The sequence below is a fragment of the Rhineura floridana genome, chromosome 6 (genome assembly GCF_030035675.1).
Source record: "Rhineura floridana isolate rRhiFlo1 chromosome 6, rRhiFlo1.hap2, whole genome shotgun sequence".
In the NCBI taxonomy this organism is placed as follows: domain Eukaryota; kingdom Metazoa; phylum Chordata; class Lepidosauria; order Squamata; family Rhineuridae; genus Rhineura; species Rhineura floridana.
In genome coordinates this window covers 73680366-73699824 of record NC_084485.1, presented here as the reverse complement: position 1 = coordinate 73699824, position 19459 = coordinate 73680366, and the positions used below count along the sequence as shown (strand labels likewise).

At 44.0% G+C, this 19459-nt stretch overlaps 1 protein-coding gene across 14 annotated transcripts in view; it reads right to left on the bottom strand.

Moving 5' to 3' along the window:
* Window positions 1–4934: 4934 nt before the first annotated feature.
* Window positions 4935–19459, bottom strand: part of GRM4 (glutamate metabotropic receptor 4) — a 603968-nt gene continuing 589443 nt past the window's right edge. For all 14 annotated transcript variants that reach the window (XM_061632388.1, XM_061632386.1, XM_061632382.1 and 11 more), the window contains 2 exons: window positions 18392–18638; window positions 4935–5716 (listed from right to left, as the gene is read on the bottom strand). In XM_061632388.1, coding sequence (XP_061488372.1) covers window positions 5667–5716; window positions 18392–18638 — 297 coding nt within the window. In that variant the 3' untranslated portion in view covers window positions 4935–5666. The remainder of the gene's footprint in view (window positions 5717–18391; window positions 18639–19459) is intronic.

Here is a 19459-nt window from a genome sequence, read left to right as displayed (position 1 = left end):
ATGGGCACAGCTTCTCTTGCTCTTCCATCTGTTTGTCTGGGACAAGCTTTGCATTTCTCTCTCAAATAGAGCATACAGGGATGTAGGGGAACAACACTACCTTATCTCTGGAGCAATCCAGTTGAGGTGCTTCAGTCTCAAGTAGGCAAAATACAAAAAGTAATGGAGTTGATAGATAGATAGATAGATAGATAGATAGATAGATAGATAGATAGATAGATAGATAGATAGATAGATAGATAGATAGATAGATAGATAGATAGATAGATAGATAGATAGATAGATAGATAGATAGATAGATAGATCCCAACTTTTCAACTAATGTATTCATTCTGTGCATTTTTATTGCTGAATCTCTTTTTAAAGCCATCATCAGTATTTTGGTGGCTACAGAGAGATGTATGGTGCTGCTACTTCTACGCAAATAAAAAATGTTCACCAAACACTGCAGCATCTGTTAAGGTCTAGAAGAATGTGGAGAAGCTGGCAGTGTCAGTTGCTGGAGGTGATGGTGATAGCCCACAGTATCTTTGACACCCAGCTGTTGGTGGCTGCTAGATGCTATGCCCTATGGCAGCCTTTCCCAACCAGTGTGCCTCCAGATGTTGTTGGCCAACAATTCCCATCTTTCCTGACCATTGGCAATGCTGACTGAGGCTAATGGGAGTTGTGGTCCAACAACATCTGGAGGTACACTGGTTGGGAAAGGCTGCCCTATGGTGTCCCTGCCCAATGAGACACATGTGTGAGGCTTCTCTCACACCAAGTGTGCCCCAACAACAACAAAAACCCCGGGCTGCACATATAATATGAATCATGGCAATAATATTTAAATAAATTATGTTCCTTGTGCTGTAAAAGTGACTGGCTATCTCTAGGGAAAACTTGAACCAGACTTTCAGGTACTTGCCAGAGGCTGAGGCTGTCTCAGGATGCTGAGTGTATCAGCTCACAATATTTCACATCTAGCCAGAGCCCAGCATGCTGAGCAAGCCATAGAGCTGTTCAAGAGATATTTTCAAGCAAGGTCTAACTCTACCAGAGCAATTCAAACCTCCTTTATGCCAGGCTGGAGGGGAGAGGCAGTTTAAAATGAGCAGAGGTGTGCCAGTCAGTCACCACTGATGCATAATTTATCCATAATTTAGCCAGCCAACAATATGTAATATTCTTCTGAGGCCACCATTTCTTGTAAGATTGCTCAAGTAATTACTGTTTGTTGGAGTAATGCTGATACTTCTCATGCAATCATCAATCCATCAGCGCAGATATCCCCCTTCCACCGGCTGCACATGTGGGCAGGAAGCCTGCAGATAGGATTCCCACCAGAAAGCCAGCCCTGAAATGGGGCATTCTGAGGGCGAGAGGGGGCAGGGCTGGGCACATTTCATTGTATGACAGTGCCTGGTCTGATTTGTAACTAGTGCAGCGATTGGCCTGGATCCAGGCCTATCATCCTGCCCCCTTACCTTCCACCACAGCTACCTTTCACTGCTCCACAAAGCCTCACCATTGGGGGGGGGGAGGTTAGGATTGTGACCTTTGTTAGAGGTAGAGAACCTATGCCCCTCCAGATTTTACCACCTGTCATCCCTACCAGCATGGCCAATGGTTCTGGGAGCTGCAGTCCAGCAACATCTGGAGGGTTGTTTCCCCAGCACATCAAATCCCAGTCATTCCCAGCCAGCCCTTGGCATCCTTCCAGCAAGTTTATCCATACCAGTGAAGGTTGACTTTTGTGCTGCTTTATTGGAAGTTTATGAGGCCTTGGCAGTTTTGCTGCAGTGAGAACTTCCTCTGGGACTGATGTCAAGCTTTCTACCATCAGAGTCCAATTGGACGTGGCATTTCCATCAATGCCCCTTTGACTCTTAATCTCATGTTGTGACTTCCTTTGCCAGCTCCAACCCTTGCCAGTGGTTAGGATCCCTCATGGCTTGTGTGGCAGTTCAACCCTAGTTGCTGCTGCAGAGATATATCCAAACAGCTCATCTCCTTTTCAGCTGGCATGTTCACCATTAAGAAATATTTGGGGGATTGTGAGGTTTTGGTAATTATTATAGAAATTAAGGAGTACAGTATTGTCCTTAAGGGACTCTTAACCTGTGGTCCTAAACCTATAGTCTGGGAGAAAGTCCAGGATTGCAATGTTAGAGATGTATGGAACTGGGACTGGGGAGTGCCACAGATGTATAGGATTGCACGGATGCAGGGAAAACTGATTAAAACTGAGGTGAACTTGCAAAAGTCTAGAATACTGGTGTATCTGTGTGTGTGTGCAGATGCATTCATGTACTGAGCTGGAGAAAAAAAATGTGATACAGTCCCCTGCTAATTTTCTGCAAAGAGTAGGGAATCTCTGCCATTGGTAGAGAGTCTATCTTACAGAGATCTGCCTCCAGTGTGGGCCCCCAGAATATCCACATGCAGTCATCACACTTTGGTAACAGAGACAGTGACTGACCTAAACTTTGGCACTCCCGCTCATGATATACTAAGAAATAGACTTTCTTGACTCTGTGTTATACTGAAACCATGGGACAACCCCCCATCCGCTTGCATCTCCTCCTGTGGAATGTGCTGTGAAATTTGCCACTGTTTTGCAGCAATATAAACAGCACAGCAGGTGCTGAAACCAGCTGAGTGGGTGGGAGAAAAGATGGTGCTCAGTCACTGCAGAGAGTTCTGTGTGAGGCTCGAAAGCCCCTGCTGAGGTAAGAGGATTTTGGAATGCTTACAGAAAGGAAGAGTAGTTTAAAAAAAAAAAAGGCATAAAAAAGTAAAACAAAACAATGTGCCGGACAAGCTGCAATACCCTAGCTATATATACCTTGCAAACAGGAAGCTGTTATGTTGCACCAGGAGACAAAAAAAAGCACCTGAGGTGAGAACATAATTAAAATGCTAATAAACCTGACTCTGAGAGAAAAGCTTTTCTCTCAGCTCCTGCCTAGGGAACGCATGCATGTACCCTTTTGAAATGGTAACAAGAGGCATTGACTGGGAACAGGGGCAGGAGAAAAGAACCTTTCAAAATGCTTGCCCATTTTGGGGGCGGGGACTGACAGTATTCGTTATCACTACAAAACATTGTGTCTTGGTGGCAAAGCCATTATGTACAAAGGTGACCTCAAGTGTCAGCTGCTGGAAAGCGATGTGACAAGCAACCCAGCAAAGAACAAGGTGCCGTGGTTGAGAAAGGAGGAGAGTAACTTCCTTAGGACCCTACACCGTGGCTATCAGACAAAGAGTCCTGTCATTGGAGCTCCCAAAGGGACTTGATTCTGACATCTAATGCTTTGTGCATTAGCCTACCATCCACATGAGAATGAACGGGAAGCCCTTGTTTGAATTGGTTTGCACAGAAACTCCATGTGTGCAGTGGAGTTTCCATGGGCCTTGTCTGGATCTGAACCTTAAAGCTTTGTCTACCAAACTACCATAATGTGCAGTATGCTGCCCATACCATTCACATTTTTGAGCATATGTTATTCCCAAAGATATTGTTTAGTAATAGCTTGAGCTTTGCAAAAGTTTTCATTTTTATTTTTCAACCATCTACCACTGCTGAGCGTTATGCTGAAGGATGCATTTATCTTAACAGTGCAATAGGAAATGTATATGCATTTTCTACTATAGGGAATCAAAATGCCCTAACCTAAGAAGGTTACCTGCACTCCACATCCTATTGAACTGAATGGTAAATCATACATTGCCTCTAATCCATAGATCTTCACATGCACTTGTTGGTTTTATTATTTATTTACTACATTTATAACCTGCCCTTCCTTCTAGGAAATATCTCCAGCCATGCCCTTGCCAAAACAGATGATAGGTGCACTCAACCCTGAGAGTGGCATGGCAATCACCTGTTCCATTGGGAGGAAAGAAGGGTACTAAATGCAGAATACCCCCCCAAAAAAACCAAATTCCAGGTGACTGATATCATCAGAGCTGATTACCAGCCGTGTGTTATGGAACATGGATACAGACTGAGCTTAGGAAAGACCACTATACCTTTAGCTCTGGTTTCTAGAAGCAGAGGTTTGTAACTACATAGTATTCTTTTGCTTCCACAGAGGACTCTGAGAAGCCATACATGGATCATGAACTGTCATGAGCCCTAAGGTGCCATCAGTGGCTTGGGTTGGCAGGTGATGGGGGAAGAGGAGGGAGAAGAAGACTGGATGGAGGAGGCTGAGACACTGGAACAGAGACTGGCAGAGGATAGCCCTCCATCTTCCCCAATTCTAGCCATTCTGGACTGAGAGGCATTCCTGGCTCTTCCTTTCCCTCCTGTGGAGAGAACTTCATTGGGGTCTGGGGAGGGTACTGACCCAACTTAGGGTGGATGAATAGGAGTCAGAAGGGGATGTGGGTTCAGCCTGGTCCCTCAGGACCAGGCAACACCTTCAACAACAAGCCTGACCCCCTGTAAGACCAACATACTCAAAGGGCATGGGAATCTTGCCAGTAGGCTCACCACAGCTCGACTTTAAAAGCTTGGCAGGTGGGCATGGAACTTTGTTGAGATAACTCTGAAGCTCCTGCATGGTTTGGAACTTCTTGTTCTGTTCCTGAACTTTGCATCCTGTTTCCTAGTTAGAGGTTCAGGGCTGCTATAACTTGGTGTCTGCTGCCAAGTTTGTACCATTACTTTGCTTTAATAACGATCTCCTCCTTACTTCAGTGTAAAATCCTCTGTCGTATTTTGGGCAGGAGCCAGGATATTAACCTTAATAGACCAGAAGTGAATCATATGCCTTAGTTACATCCACTAAACAACACTTTCTTAGCTCTTCAGACACAAACCAATATGAAGCAAGGAAATACAACTCCTGAGTGCAAAACCATGGTTTTTATTAGAAATATTCTGGTATAAAAATGATCATGCTCTACACATTGTCATCGAATAATTCATAAACATCCAGGCACTGAACTTTTGATTTTTTTGTGTGGTTTTTTTAAATCTTTTGTTGATTGGTCAGTACATTAAAGCAGACATATTTCAATCCATATGATCATCACATACATTAATTTACCACCTATAGAAATCAGCACTTTGAACACTGGCTAGGTTTTGTTCTCACTTTTGTTGTTGATGATGGTTGCTTTTTAAAGGAATTTTTATTATTCTTGCAATGTAGAATTTGGTAAGGAGGAGAGAGGGAAGACAGAAGGGAAAGCAAGGTGGAAAACGAGCAAAGAGGGCAGAAGACAGGAATGAAAAATTAAAAAAAATGAAAAAACGAAAGACTCTTCACAACCACGAACCATCTCACGATTTGGGGAGGGGGGGGAATAAAAGGGATTTTTTTTCTTTTGCCAAGATACAGGAATAAAAAACCAAAAAAGTTGCTAAAGGTCTGTCACCTCCTTTCCACTTGGTGTGATGTTCACCCCATTGACCTGTCCAATGGAAGGCAAATATTTCACATGGGGTGGGTTGCATGGTTCTTCCCACTGCTGTTGGCGGCCATCTTCCAGAAGAGCTGCCTCCAGCAGACCAGCCATCAGAAACAGGTACCCTTGATGACTTCTTGGAATCACATTTTGTTTCACCTCTCCTCCACCATAACGTCATCTGTGCTGCGGGGCTCAACTCCACTTTCTTGTTCCTCCTCTTCAGCAGCCCTTTTCCTGTGGTTAGTTGCCACTGGCTGGGTTTAAATTGCGTGGTTGCTATAGCTGACATAAGTCTGTTTGGTAGCCAGAGCTGGAAGGTGAGAGAAACCACACATGAATCATTATTAATGAAATATTTCTCCTCATTTCCTTTTCCAAATATGGAACCTTGGACTAACCTTCCCTCCAGACCTGGAAGCAGGGATGGATGGAGGACAAATTCATTTCAGGTGGCATTTAAAGCCAAATAATTCAGATTTGCACTTTCCAAAATAATATGAGAATTGATACACAGTCATCCTTTCCAAGTTGCACTTATCCACATTTTGCAATGCAGTTCAACTGATGGTTACAAAAATTCATTGTATTAGGAGAAATTGCTTGCAAAAATGTGTACGTTAGTCAAAACTAGATATAAAATTGTGTTTATTAGGAGAAATTTGCACTAAAATACTGGAAAATTTTCATGAGCATTTTTTTTAAAAAAAATCACAAATTGCTGTGGAAGTATGGAGAGCTGAATTTAAAACTGGACAAACAAGAAACTAAGAGAACCAGAACTGACAGTTCTTTCCATCCCTGCATGGAAGGCATTACTTTCAGTGTCACTTATGGGCTATAAAGGTACCAAAGAGGTGAACTCTGTCTGCCTCTTCAGCTGTTGAAGCCTCAACACAGCATGAAGCAGGAGAAAGGGTGGCTGGTTAGACTTAGTCAAATGGGGACATTCTTTAACTTCTAGGTCACTGTCTCCTCCTGTCCTTGCAAAGGTCTAACTTTAATGGTCTCAGGCTAGTCTTCGAGGCAAAGATGCAACGGAACCGATAAATCTCTTAAAGAGACCAGTTCATGATAACCTAACATTGTGGGGTCCTAGGGAGAATGTCTCAGAGCCCAAACCCACTCTTGGGGGGGGGAGTCAGAGGAACTGGTAGAAATGAGCAAAGGCAATATAAGATGCAAGTGAGCACTAGTGCTTGGAGAATTGGGCTTGCACTGAGCAATTTACTTCTCCCTTGGGGTGTAATATGCATTAAACTGCAAGAGATAAAAGAAGAAAAGAAAAATGAATCATTTCCCTTGTTGTACTTCAGGCACTGGAGTCTGTGATGAGCTGCTCTTAATTAAAGACCCACTTCCAGATGGGAAGCTGACTTTTGAAAGATAACAGATTAACCTCCCTTACGGACATTAGAGCAGGAGAACCAGTCCCCTGATTCTCCTTGTTTGAGTCCAAGGAAATAAAGGGTGAACATTAGTCACATTTTGAGTACCAGAAGACTTAAAATGGAGGAGTGGCGCAGCTTCAGTCTCATGATGGCTTCTACATATAGCCATGACCCTAGGCATTTTCTCAAAGATTACAAGGAAGAGGGCCAGATGTGTGTGTCTTTTTGAGACCCAAAGCTTTGAGAGGTGCTTTATTCTGAAAGGGTATAAGGCTGAACCATCCAAACTCTAGATATTGCCACTGTCTCCCTACATACCTGGTATGCTCCAATAGTGCTAACATAAAAACTAAAGGTTACATTTAGAGTATGCCTGCCTGCCTTTCTTTTTTAAAAAAATAGCAGCCACAAAAGGACCTGATTAGGATCAAGCCCATAGTGGGGTGGAGTTAACCCTGTACCTCCATGGCACTGTTCTAATGAAGATTTTTGTCTGTGGGGTTGTGATAGGATTATAGGGTTGGTCTGGATGGTATCTGTGTCCTCTCCCAGCCTGTAATCCTGTATCTGGAAGTTGGAATCTGCAATAAAAGAAACCTGCTGTAATGGCCAAGCCAGCATCTATGTTTGGTTAATGGGTCTGTCACGTGCCCCCATTAACATGTGTAAGGATTTGGCCAAGAAAAGATGTGTTGCTATAGGAACGAGGGTAGTCCTCCTCCCCTCACCTGGCTGGGGCAGAAGGTTAATTTTGAGTTAGTCTGATTGGGAGCTGGAAGATGGGAAAGACAGAGAGAAGCATGCTCTCTATGCTGAATCCAAGGCCATGGCTTTAAGGAGTCCCCTAGAAACCTAATGGGGAAACAAGGTCTGTTGGGGTGTTACGGCTGGGAACCCCTCCATCTTATTCTCAAGTCATATATATGTGTAAATAAACCATGTATCTTAAACACACCATAGTCTCCGGTGATCTTCATTCCAAGGAAACCAAACTCTGGGTAAGCACAGGAACCCCTGGAAGTCTCACACTGCTTGGAAAATGGGCAAGCCCAATACTGCTTTTGGTATCCAATGGCAAATAGCAGCTTTGCAGTGGAGTCCTTTTAATCAGGACTATGCTGGAGGAAAGGGTTAAATCTCCATACTATAGTCCCAGTCCTGATCAGGTCCTGCTGTGCTTGCTAAGAAAGTAAGAAAGGTTTAGTGTAAGATATAGCTTAGCCCCAACTGTTTACATTAGTGTTCTCTGCCTTACAGGGGCTTGGTAAAATTGGGCGATACTGGACATATGACTCTTCCATCTACTTTTCTTTACATTCTAGTAGGGATGTCCCCCCTAACAGATTCTTTCAAAATCTGCCTTGTTTCTGGAGGAAGAATTATACACCCCTGTCATTTCAGCATGGCCAGACAGTCAAATCAACACATAGAGGCCAATTCATGTTCAAAATGCTAGAAGTGAGCTTAAGCAACACTTAATAATTATTTGGAAAGAAAATAGGGCATGTAATATTTAAAAAATCCAACTATATATTGGTTAAGCTCAGTTCCAACATTTTAAACATGAGTAGACCTCTACATGTGTTCATATTTTTTTCTGTTATCCAAGGTAGAGCTCCTAAAGTCAGGGTGGGGTGGGGTGAGAGATGGCCACTTGAACAAACAAATTCAGAGCTTATGAAAAAGCTGGATCTATGCTAAGATTCTCACAATGTTGCTCAAGTGATACAAAGAGGCCTTAAAACAGCGGTGTGGAATGTTTCCTTAAGAAGGGTGATTGGCCCATGAGAAAAGTTCAGGGGCTGCAGCTGATGGTAGGTGGAGCCACAACCAAATATGGATAGATTCTGCAGTATAAAAGGATTGTATGGCTCACACTCTTGGCCTCAATTTCTCTCTCTGTCAACTGCATCTCTACAGGCCACATGAGAAATTTTCTTCAGAGGGAGGAATCTTGGAGATTTCGACCTCCTCTCTAAAAAATATTTGGTGAAATGGCCCACACATTTTCACCATCTATAAAAATAGTAGAGAACTTCAGGCACTGTGTGGAACCTTCCTACTAAAAGGCCATGCACCAAATGCTGGAGAGCAACAACCCAGGAGGATTATAGGCTTCATGCCTTGCCTGCAAACTTCCTCCAGGCTGAGGATGGAAACCTGTGTGACTTAAGATGTTGCTGGACTTTAGTTCCCATCAGTTCCATCTGACATGGCCAATGGTCTGCAATGATGGGAGTTGTAGTCCAAAAACACTAGGCGGGACACACATTCCCTATCCCTGCACTGGGCATATTGTTGGGGTCTGTGGGAGGCAGAATACTGGACATGTGTCCTTAGGTGGTCTGGGCAAGTACAACTCAAGACTGGCTTTAAAAGGCAGGCATAATTTCCAGTTTTTTCCTTGCAATCATCTCGCTACACTCAACCATACTCCTTTTCCCTTGTTAGCTCTGCAGGGATGGACTCCTGTCACTCCCCATATTGCTAACTCTTGGAGGGAGGTGCCAGTATTTCATTTCTGACAGTGCATCTTATATATCCAGTATTCCTGGGATCTCCCCTACCCCGTCTGACAAAGCTAATGCAGGCAGCACAAGCTGAATGGTGCTGGTTTTTCTCCACCTGTGATGATGCCTCTCTGACAAATGAACCTTATTGAAGATTTCAGGCACTGTTATCCTCAGATAACGATTAGATAGGCCATAAGAAATCAGAGCTGACAGAGCTATTTGTTAGCCACAGTGTTTTCATAGCCAATCTGCCTGCAATCAAGTCCTGTAAATTATTTATTCTCTTGTTTATTTAAAGATACGTGACCTGCCATTGACAGAGTGAAAAATGTCTTTTCCTTCCCATGCTGACAACTCCATAGCATCTCCTGTCCTCAGCATTAACAACACGATCGGTCTCTGATGTTCCCCCGCAAGTTGCGGTGGCATTTATATAATACGTCGTGCCAGCTTCCATTTGGGTTGAGTTGTCGCATTCCAAACGTGAAGTGCACGAGAGTCCAAGGGACTGCAGCCTGGAAAGTGGTTTCTTTCTCTACATTGCTCTCCTCTGAGCTGGCTTTCGCTGTTGGGGGCTGGAAAACAGACCCAACTAATGCCAGCTCCTGAGACCCAGCATTAAAAAGTACAGCGAGGATGGAAGAGGACTACAGCTCATGGCTTGACCAAGGTTCGGCCAAACCCCAGAGGCAACTGTGGATGCCAAGTCATCAATGTAAGGCCGTCGACCATCCATCATGCCTGTATTTTTCTTAGCCTTGCCTTCTGCCCCACCTGGGCCTTTCAACAGTAAGCTGCTTAGTGGGGAAAACCTGTCTTTTCTAGCCTATACAGCAGGTTCCACAATTCTAAATAATCCCACCATTCTCAATTCAATTGCTGGGGAACATGAGTGGGAGAGCACTACTGTGATTATGTCCTGCTCCTGCTTGTGGACTTTCCATAGGCCTCTGGTTGGCCACTGTGAGAACAGGATGCAGGACTAGATCCAGCAAGGCTCTTCTTATGTCCTCATATTCCTCTTCTATTGCAAAATCTATTCCCAAGGATGGAAATATATTTCAAATTGATAGATATTAGCAGAGAATGGACAGGGTTCCAGACAAACAAGTGTTTAGAATTCTTCCAGAGCTGTTCCTTTTTATATTACTGAATTATGATCACTAATACGGATAATCTGGATTCAATTCTCTGCTTTGCCACTGAAGTCTTTCACTGCCTTGGCCAAAATGCTGTGGCTGGCTATATCCTTAAAGATAATTGAAGTGCCATTTCAGTGACAGTCCTCAACCATAATTAATGGACTCCTCTGAAGTAAGAGTGACTTCACCTTTTGCACCTTTTATCTAACTAGCACATGTATTGTGAAAATACTGCATGTACCTGGCAAGCAAAAAAATGAAGACATAAAGCAGAGAACCTAAACTAATTAGGGTGGTCTTAAGACCTATGCGATAAGGAGCAGTTTCTGTCTGAGCACCCTGACTTTTCTTTGCTATGGTTCTACTATGGTGAAAACATCTAAGGGCATATTGACACCACAGGTGTAGTGTTTTCTACCCACAAGTTGGGGTAGAATTACTTCATGTCCTTACATGAACACAGCCCTATTCATTTGTTGTGTCCCCTCACCACCGTGTTAACCATTGCACAAGAGGGAGAGCGGCCTCACCCCTTCCTGCACGTTCCTGTCACTGTTCCTACAATCCGCCACATATTGAGGGCTCAGCTTCTGATGGTGGAGAGGCTTTCCTACTCAGACAAGGTCCCTGCATGGTTTAGAAGAATTCTGAAAGATCAGGTTTCTAAATGACATGGGGAGCCTTCTCAAGTACAGCAGGCTCCCCGCAGCAAAAGTTCAGTCTCCCAAACACGGGAGGCTGCAGGAATGGTGACAGGGACACACAGGAGAAGTCAACAAGCTCATTCCTTCCTCTCCCCTTCACACATTGGTAAGGGGAGGAGAATGAATAAGTCTCAGGTATCTCTGTGACCAAATGAAATTCTGTCCTCCTCCTGATTGCTTTATGGGTTTTTTTAAATAAACATTTGGAGATGTGATCTTTTGTGCCATCTCTAGTTTAGACCTAAATAAAAAAAAACATTGCTATAATGGCACTCATTGGTGCATTAGAGCTGGACTATGGGCCTAACCTTCTCTGCTATAGGAACACAGAAAGCTGCCTTATACCAAGTTAGACAGGGCTGGCTCCAGGCATGCTGGAGCCCTTGGGCACCAGCCTGCCCCAGGCCCCTCCGCTCCTCTTCCGTGATCTGCGGCAGGAGCCACGGGTCACAGGACAGGAGCTTCCAAGTCGCCTGTGAGCCGCCCACCATCCCCCCGCTATCCCCCCGCTATCCCCCCACCATACCCTTTTCACCTACCTTTCTCTGCTGTTTTTTGTGGCTGTGCAAACTGCGCGTGCGGGCTTGCCATGAATAAAGATGGCGGCTGAGGTTTCTGTAAGGGGCTGAAGCCTCTGCCGCCATCTTGGTTGATGGCACGCATACACGTGCATTGCTGCCATCAACCAAGATGGCGGCAGAGGCTTCAGCCCCTTACAAAAACCTTGGCCGCCATCTTTATTCATGGCAACCCTCCGTGCACTGCAAAAAACAGCAGTGAGAAAGGTAGGTGAAGTAGGGGATGCGGGGCCGCTCAGAAGCTTCTCCTGTCCTGCGATCCGCGACTCCTGCCGCAGATCACAGAAGGGGAGCGGTGGGCCCCCCAGGGGCCTCTGTAGCTCCAGGAGCCCTCGGGCCAGTGCCCCACCTGGCCACCCTTTAGAACCAGCCCTGAAGTTAGACCATTGGTCCATTGTTTACACTGACTGACAGTGGCTCTCCAGGGTTTCAAGGGACATTCCCAGTCCTACCTGGAGATGCTGAGGATTGAACCTGGGACTTTCAGCATACAAAGCAGATGCTCTGCCACTCAGCCACAGTCGATCATCTAAGTACTGGGTGCCATAGCCTGGGAACCCCCAAACAGTGCGAAAGAGGTGGTGGTAGCAGTGGTGGCAGGATATGCTAAGAAGCAGCATGCTGTGCAGATACCCATAGCTGCAGCCACCTGCAATTTTAATTGCAAGCACTCCCCCAAAATGACAGGAATGGCAGTGAGATCAGCTGGTCAGATGTAGAGGCACCACAGGGGATGGACACAGCAGAGGAGGGGATAGCCAAAGAGGGAGGGGCTGGAAGGCAACTTGCCCAGGGCCCCCTCAAACTTGACAGCACATCTGGTGGCAGTGGAGCAAAAACTTACTGTACTCACTTAAAATATTTATATGCCACTTTTCACTAAAAACTTTTTAGAGTTGATTATACAGTAAAACTAGGCAATCAAAACATTCCAGTTAATCATAGTCATATCTTTTATGAACTAAAAAGCCTTTCCTTGTAGCTTCCCCCATTGCATAGTGCTGAAAACAAAGTCTGGAGTTGTGTATTGTCCACCCTTGGCTCAACTGAGCCATGACTGTCCATTGGAGTGCATAACCTGAGTTTGCCTTTAAACTGATTTGAGTTATGATTCTTCTAATAGCTCACAATAGGTGTGCTGTGCTGTGTTTGCAGTATATCATAATTGCATCACACACACACAGTGGCTATGACACTATTAGCTCTGCCCATGACTTTGATGTCTAATTTGTTTATTTATTTATTTATTTGTTTGTTTGTTTTGTTCACACAATTTCTAATAGCGTCACTAACTGATAAATTTCACCTCTTCAGGTGGTTAGTTTTAAGAAGCAACTCTGGCTAAGAGGTTGAAAGTGTTCCAGCAGTTTCAGCCTCTCAGCCAGAATCACCCCCTGGAAGAATTTTAATACTCCAAATGTGCCGTACTATAAATTTGTCTTCTGTGCACCTTTTGAGGCCTCCTCCCCTTCATTTCCCACATTTGGTATTTTCCGTTGCTGCTATAGTTTGAAGGATGGCAGCACTGTCCTCTTGTATCTGTCTACACTGATTCACAGGTGTTTCAGTGCAGGTCAGATATACACTGATGAAGCTGCACACAAAAAGCAGGCCAGAGCCAGGCAGCTTTTGTAATCGCAACAGCAATTTGCAGGCACCTAGCATCTTTTATTTTAAGAGCTCAAAGTACATTGTAAAGGCAAGCCTATTGAGATGGGTGACTCATAATCCGATTAAATGGAAGACCACCTGCAGACTGTCGGGGAAGCTGGAGGGAGACAGAAGAGAGGGACAAACACTGAGGATTAAGCCAGTGGAAAGTAGCTATTAAAACAGTACAAAGCTACTAGACAACCTCTCTCCTTTTAGAGTGGTTATTATAGAGTCACACAGTGTGGTTTGCAAAAGCAATGCTCATTGACAGTTTGGGCAGAAAAGACATTTTCTTGTTGAATTCTTGGCATGTAAAAGATCTGAAAAACTCCGACATGGACTCCCTTGTTTCTCTTGAATACTCCAGAATGCTGACTGTCCAGAGCTTTACGGATGGAGAAAGTGGAGGGCCTATGCTGCGCTGACACCAGTTAGTTTCCTCTAGTGTCTGCAACAGCAGAGCAGATCTGTAACATGCCCCAGCAGGAACTTCAGACAGCAGGAACAGTAGTACTATGTTTCCTGCATCCTTCAGATGTTGACAGCCACCTGACAAGGCCCTCAGCAGGATAAAAAGAAAAGAAGCTTTTGCAGGAGGGATGCCAAAGACTCAGAGTAAGGCAAATCTGAAGGATGATTTGTCTTCTTTGTTGATGTGCATCCGGGCTACAAAATGTGCAGGAGGTGTCCAAAGCCATTTACCTCATAGTGAATTATTTGCATACTAGAAGCTTAGAAATTCAGGAAGTGTAAAAGAGCAGAATTCTTCAGTTAGATCTGCCATTCTTCCAGCTCCTGTTGTGGTGTGGAGGCGGTAGAAATCCTTAGTGCCACACCAATGAATAATGCTACACACTTTTTTTTTATTTTTTATATGTCAGCATGTGATATACCGGTGGGATGAGTTAGAAGATCTTTTGTGATTTCATATGGCCCACAGCCTACAGCTGTTTTGCCCACCTTCTGCATTACCTTTCAATTTTTAAAAATGAAAAGAAAGAAAAATGGAACTTTTTACTAAAGGCTTAACTCACAACCCTATGAACCAAGATGGAAGAAGATATACACCAGTGGGTTGTGCTACTGTCTCTTCTTCTGGATCAATTCTGTCAGGTCCATTTCTGTCTTTCGTATTTTAAGTGCCTGCTGGAGTGTTCTGATTCACAATGGGATAGGATATGTTCATTTTAACAGCTGCAGAATGGATATTTTTTCACAAGCTTTTCCGGTTACCCTGAAAGCAGTGGAGGAAGACGCATCTTTTCCTTACAAACACATAAAAATATGTGTGAATCTCATTTTCAGAAAAGGTTACACATGCACAGAATTCTCTGCCCAGAAAATCTTCATTTGGCAATACTGTAGAAGTCAGCGACTCAGACATGCACCTTGCAATTAAGAAGAACTGTAAATGTTTCCTACATGACATTGCATGCATACTAAAACACGTGGGTATGTATGAAGAAAGTCATCTTGAAAGTTACCCTGAATTATGTTAACACATCAATGTGTGCAATGTAGTGATATTTCTGAATTTCTTATGTCCCAGATTACAATGCTTACCCAAACTGCTATCCTTGCAGTGGCAGAAATGGGTTGGGGAAAAGAGGTGGAGGAGAAAAAGCTCCCTTTCTCTATTGCACTCTATGTCTGTGCGCAAGCAAGAAGAAAGCTTGGGAGCTTTACCGGGAAGTTCAAGGCAGAATCAACCAAGCTATTTTCCAAACTGTGAGGAAAATAGCTCAGTTTTCTGAGCTAAATTCTAAGTGCAAGCAGAGGAGTTTGCCTCATCACTAACCCAGAGCTTGCAGAGAGGAGCTGCAATAGAAGAGCACATTAAGACCCTTGGCAAAGGAGCATGATCGTGGTCAGTGTAGAATTGCTCTCAAACAGTCTTTTTTCTCTTGCTTATGCTTCAGGTTTTGGCCCAAGTATTTATTTGTGGACAGAACTACACTTGGGCAGCTGTCAAAAATGGGAGATCCGTGTTGAGGTTTGCATTCAATGTAGCAGTAAGTCACTGGAAGGTTCTCTACCTGCGCACCCCCTAAATCTGTTCTGTGAGTTCCCCCAACCTCCTGGAACAGATTTAGGGACAGTGTGGGGCACACATGGTGGGATGAGAGGAGGAAAGTCATGTGCTAGTGCTAATGTTTGCTGCTAGCGCAGTTATTTAGCTGATTACTGCCCTGAGTTTGTCCTCCATTCCTTAACAGATAGTACAACTTCCTTCTTTCCCTGACGTAAACACATGGGGGAACAACTATATGGGGCTTCCCAGTGTGAAAGTCAACATGTAGCCCTGCCGTATAAGAGATTCCTGCCTACATGTGTCATGCCACCACAGAAGACAATTGTATTGCTACCATCCAGTTTTCTACTTCCAGAGTAAGCTGGGGCCAAGTGGGCAAAAATAACGGAAAATTACTCATTTAGATTTTCTATTATGTTGGGTGGTTTTGCAAAATTTGCACCCATGCCTCTTGCCTTTCAGAAGGCAGAACTGAAGAGTGAGAAGTGTGTGTGTGTGTGTGTGTTTGTACACAGCACAAATTTTCAGAAGCAACGAGCCCCGCAGCTTCCACTGAAAGCAACAGGAGTTCCAGGTAATTGGTGCTTCAGAACATCAGGCCATGCTGGGTTTGCTATTCTTCTAAGCACTGTTGAATTTCACAAGGGTTCCCATCCCAAGGGAGAAAGGGGAGGGTTGCCATGGAAACAGATTTCTAGGAAAAAATATGCCTAATTTCTCTTGTGTTTGTTCTAGGTTTGGCAGCACATGCTGCATACATATATTGAGACTCAAAGAGTCAAACTATACATTACATTTAACATTCACATCATAATGTACACATTTACATGTTTACCACTTAATACCAAACTACACATTGAATTTTTATAAACGCATGTAGCACTGGACCCTTTCTTTTCATAGGAAAAAGCAGCCATGTGGGGGCTTGATCCAGATCAGGACTGCAGCACATGGGTTTTTAACCCTTTTCCTCCCATGCTGTTTTCTCACTAAAAATCTCCCAAGCTCTTATTCACTCCCAAAGGTGCTATGTGCAGTAACAGCACCTCCAGAGGAACTAGTAGTTCAGGAGTTAGCAATTTTCAGTGGAAAAACAGCACAGGGAAGAAAGCATTAACCCCTCTTCCGCACTTGCCACAGTCCTGATCCAGATGTGCATGGCTGCTTTTTCAAAAAAAGAAAGTGTGCCACTGGGCAGTGTGAAGCATGCTTTTAAAAATGTGCACAGAAGTCCTTAACGTACCATGCAGTTTGACTCCAGGATGCACTGTCTGCTGCACCATACATGATACAAGCAGAAAAATGTGCAAAAGAGGGTTCCTTTAAACCACTATGTAAATCAGGGGGTTAACAGACTTTAGACTTGTGGGACTTTCTTTGTTTTCCACTAGAACCCTGAAGTCCACCGACCAGAACCTGACGCAAAATAGCTGTTCAGGAAGATGGACACAGAATTGCACAGCATGGTGTCTTTGAGCACAGGCTGAGCACAGGAAATTGTTTTAAGTACCAGAACTGGAACTAGCACACAATTCCTTTCATACACAAATGTACTCCTGTTTCCTCCCCTGCTTACTTGACTTCAGCAGCCTATTTAGGGTTTTTTTCCCTTGCTGCTACTGCTATGCTGTTAAACCACTGGGAGTTGGAAACCCTTACTAATCTACTGGAAATCACACAGAAAACTGCCATTTGATCCCAATCTAACTTCTGTCCACCGCTGATGTAAAGAACCTCGGGCTATTCCTTCAAACTATCAGCTCCTCCTTTATTTAGTGTGTCTTCCACAGACTTATCTGGTGTCCTTTATCCTGTGCAATTTTATATGATTGGCCTCCCACGCTGTAAAAATTATCAAGGTGCAAGTGGAGCTTCATGGCTAAGAAACTGAGCTGCAAAGCAAGAACTCAGAGTCCCTGATTCAAATCTTGCCTCGCTCATGAATTCACTTAGCCAACTTTTATCAGCATCACCACCTTCCTCTGCAATATAAGTATACTTCCCAGCCTTATACAGCTGTTCTAAAGATTACTGAGACACGGTATGAAAAGCACACTGAACCATTCTAAAGAGCTATACTTGAAGTCGGGAACTGGCAGCCCATTGGCCAGATCTAGTGAGCCGGGCCTTTTCGGCCAGCCTACCACATTCATCAAAACCGCTGCCTCATGCTGCAAAGCATGAGAGGAGACTGGGAAGTATTACAGATATCTTCCAAGGCTCCACCCATGTCCTACTTCAGTTACCACTCAATGCTGCAGTTCCTGGAGCCCTTTGCCTTTCTTGTTATGAAAGGAGCATCTTGAGGCAGCAGGCCCCAATGGCTTCCTTTGCCTTTCCCAACAGGAGAAGGGTGAGGAAAGCTGTCTATGTCGGGAGCCACTGCTGCAAGGAGTGCCTTCAAACAGTTTCCATAGTTGTTTCCTGATCAGCTGAGCAAGGAAGGGTAGATTATAGGGAAGGGGTTAATCATTTCTTCCTGGTGATCTCCCCTCCTCTGCTGTCTGGATGATCAGGAAACAGCTGAGCAGCATTTGTTTGTGCATGCTGTGTGTGTGTGGGTTGTGTGGTGTAAGTCTGTGTGCATGTATATGTAAGTGCTATACATGCATATGTGGTATGTTCTCTTTGTGTGCATTAAATGTGTATGTTATGGATGTGTGACCCCACCCACTTTTAGAATATGTCACCTGACAGCTTTCTATCAGGGTAAACATGGCCTACAGCCCAAAAAAGGCTCCCCATCTCTGCGCTATACAAATAATGATGGTGATGTGCCACAATATCCAGATTTGGGCAGCACAAAGATACTATTTAAAGAGCCTTCCACAAGGCTGCTGCCCCAAAATTTGACTCCAGTCTCTAGAAATATGAAATATTTTTCCTGTCCGTTTCTGTTGTCACTCACTACTTGAGTTCACTATTAGAGGAAAATATTTTAAAGGGTTCAGAGAAGTATGGACTCAGAAGGTTACCTTGTGTTTCCAGATTTTCACACAGTTCCGATTTGGCCTCTCCGTTGGGGCGGAAGCCTCCTTTCTGAGTAAATTTGTTGGACATTGTGGCTGCTGTCACAACTGCCTTGAGACTGCGCTTTCGTTTGGGCACATTTTGCTCTGGGTGGAAGAGAATGATGTAGACCTTGGGCATGTAGAGCATACCCAATGAGACAGAGGCGCTTAGGCTCACCGAGATGGTCAACGTTGTGGTCTGAATGTACATCTGAAAGACACAAGGAAACAGACTCGGTTCTGAAACCTGCTTCCTAAAATATCACAAGTGACCAGTTTCTTTGTTCTCTGTGCTTGAAGCAAAATGAGGGCAGAAATGAGTATGTATCCTTTAATCTGAGCGGAAGAATGAATGTACAGAATATATTCCTTTACAGTAGGAAAAGTGGGTCTCAGGGATGGCTTGTACAACACATGTAACTTATGGATGATCTTATTCCTCCTAACACAAGCACATCACACAAACTAGTGTTGGCTGCCTTAAACCTTCCTCCTCTTAACCCAAGAACCAAAAACTGAAAATGTAACTCAGAAGCAGTATATTACATTTATATCCCACCTTCCTTCTATGATAGAATTCAAGGTGGTGTGCATACACTTTCCCAGATAGTCTTCCATTTCATGCAGGCACTAACCAGACCCAGACTAGCTTGGTTCTAGTAAAAATGCAGTGATATGTGCTTCCACAGAGGACCCTGGATCCAGAACATCAGCTGTCGCTGAAATAATGCCTATTCATATTACACAGTACATAACTAGCACATTTCATAGGGCAGAGGTTTTTCCCCCTTCCATCCAATCCCAGAGGCTCTCTGATTTAAGAAACATTTTAAAACATTTTAAATAGCCACATGAAAATGAAAAAATAAAATATTCCAATGCTTCATCTACATATTGCTAGTCTAAATAATTTACAAATCACCAAAGGAAGAGAGTCCTGGAGTACAGGTGACGAACATATAAATTAAAAGAATTCTCCAGCTGCTTAAAAGTACTTTAAACCTTGCATTGGTAAATCTGAAAAGCAAGATG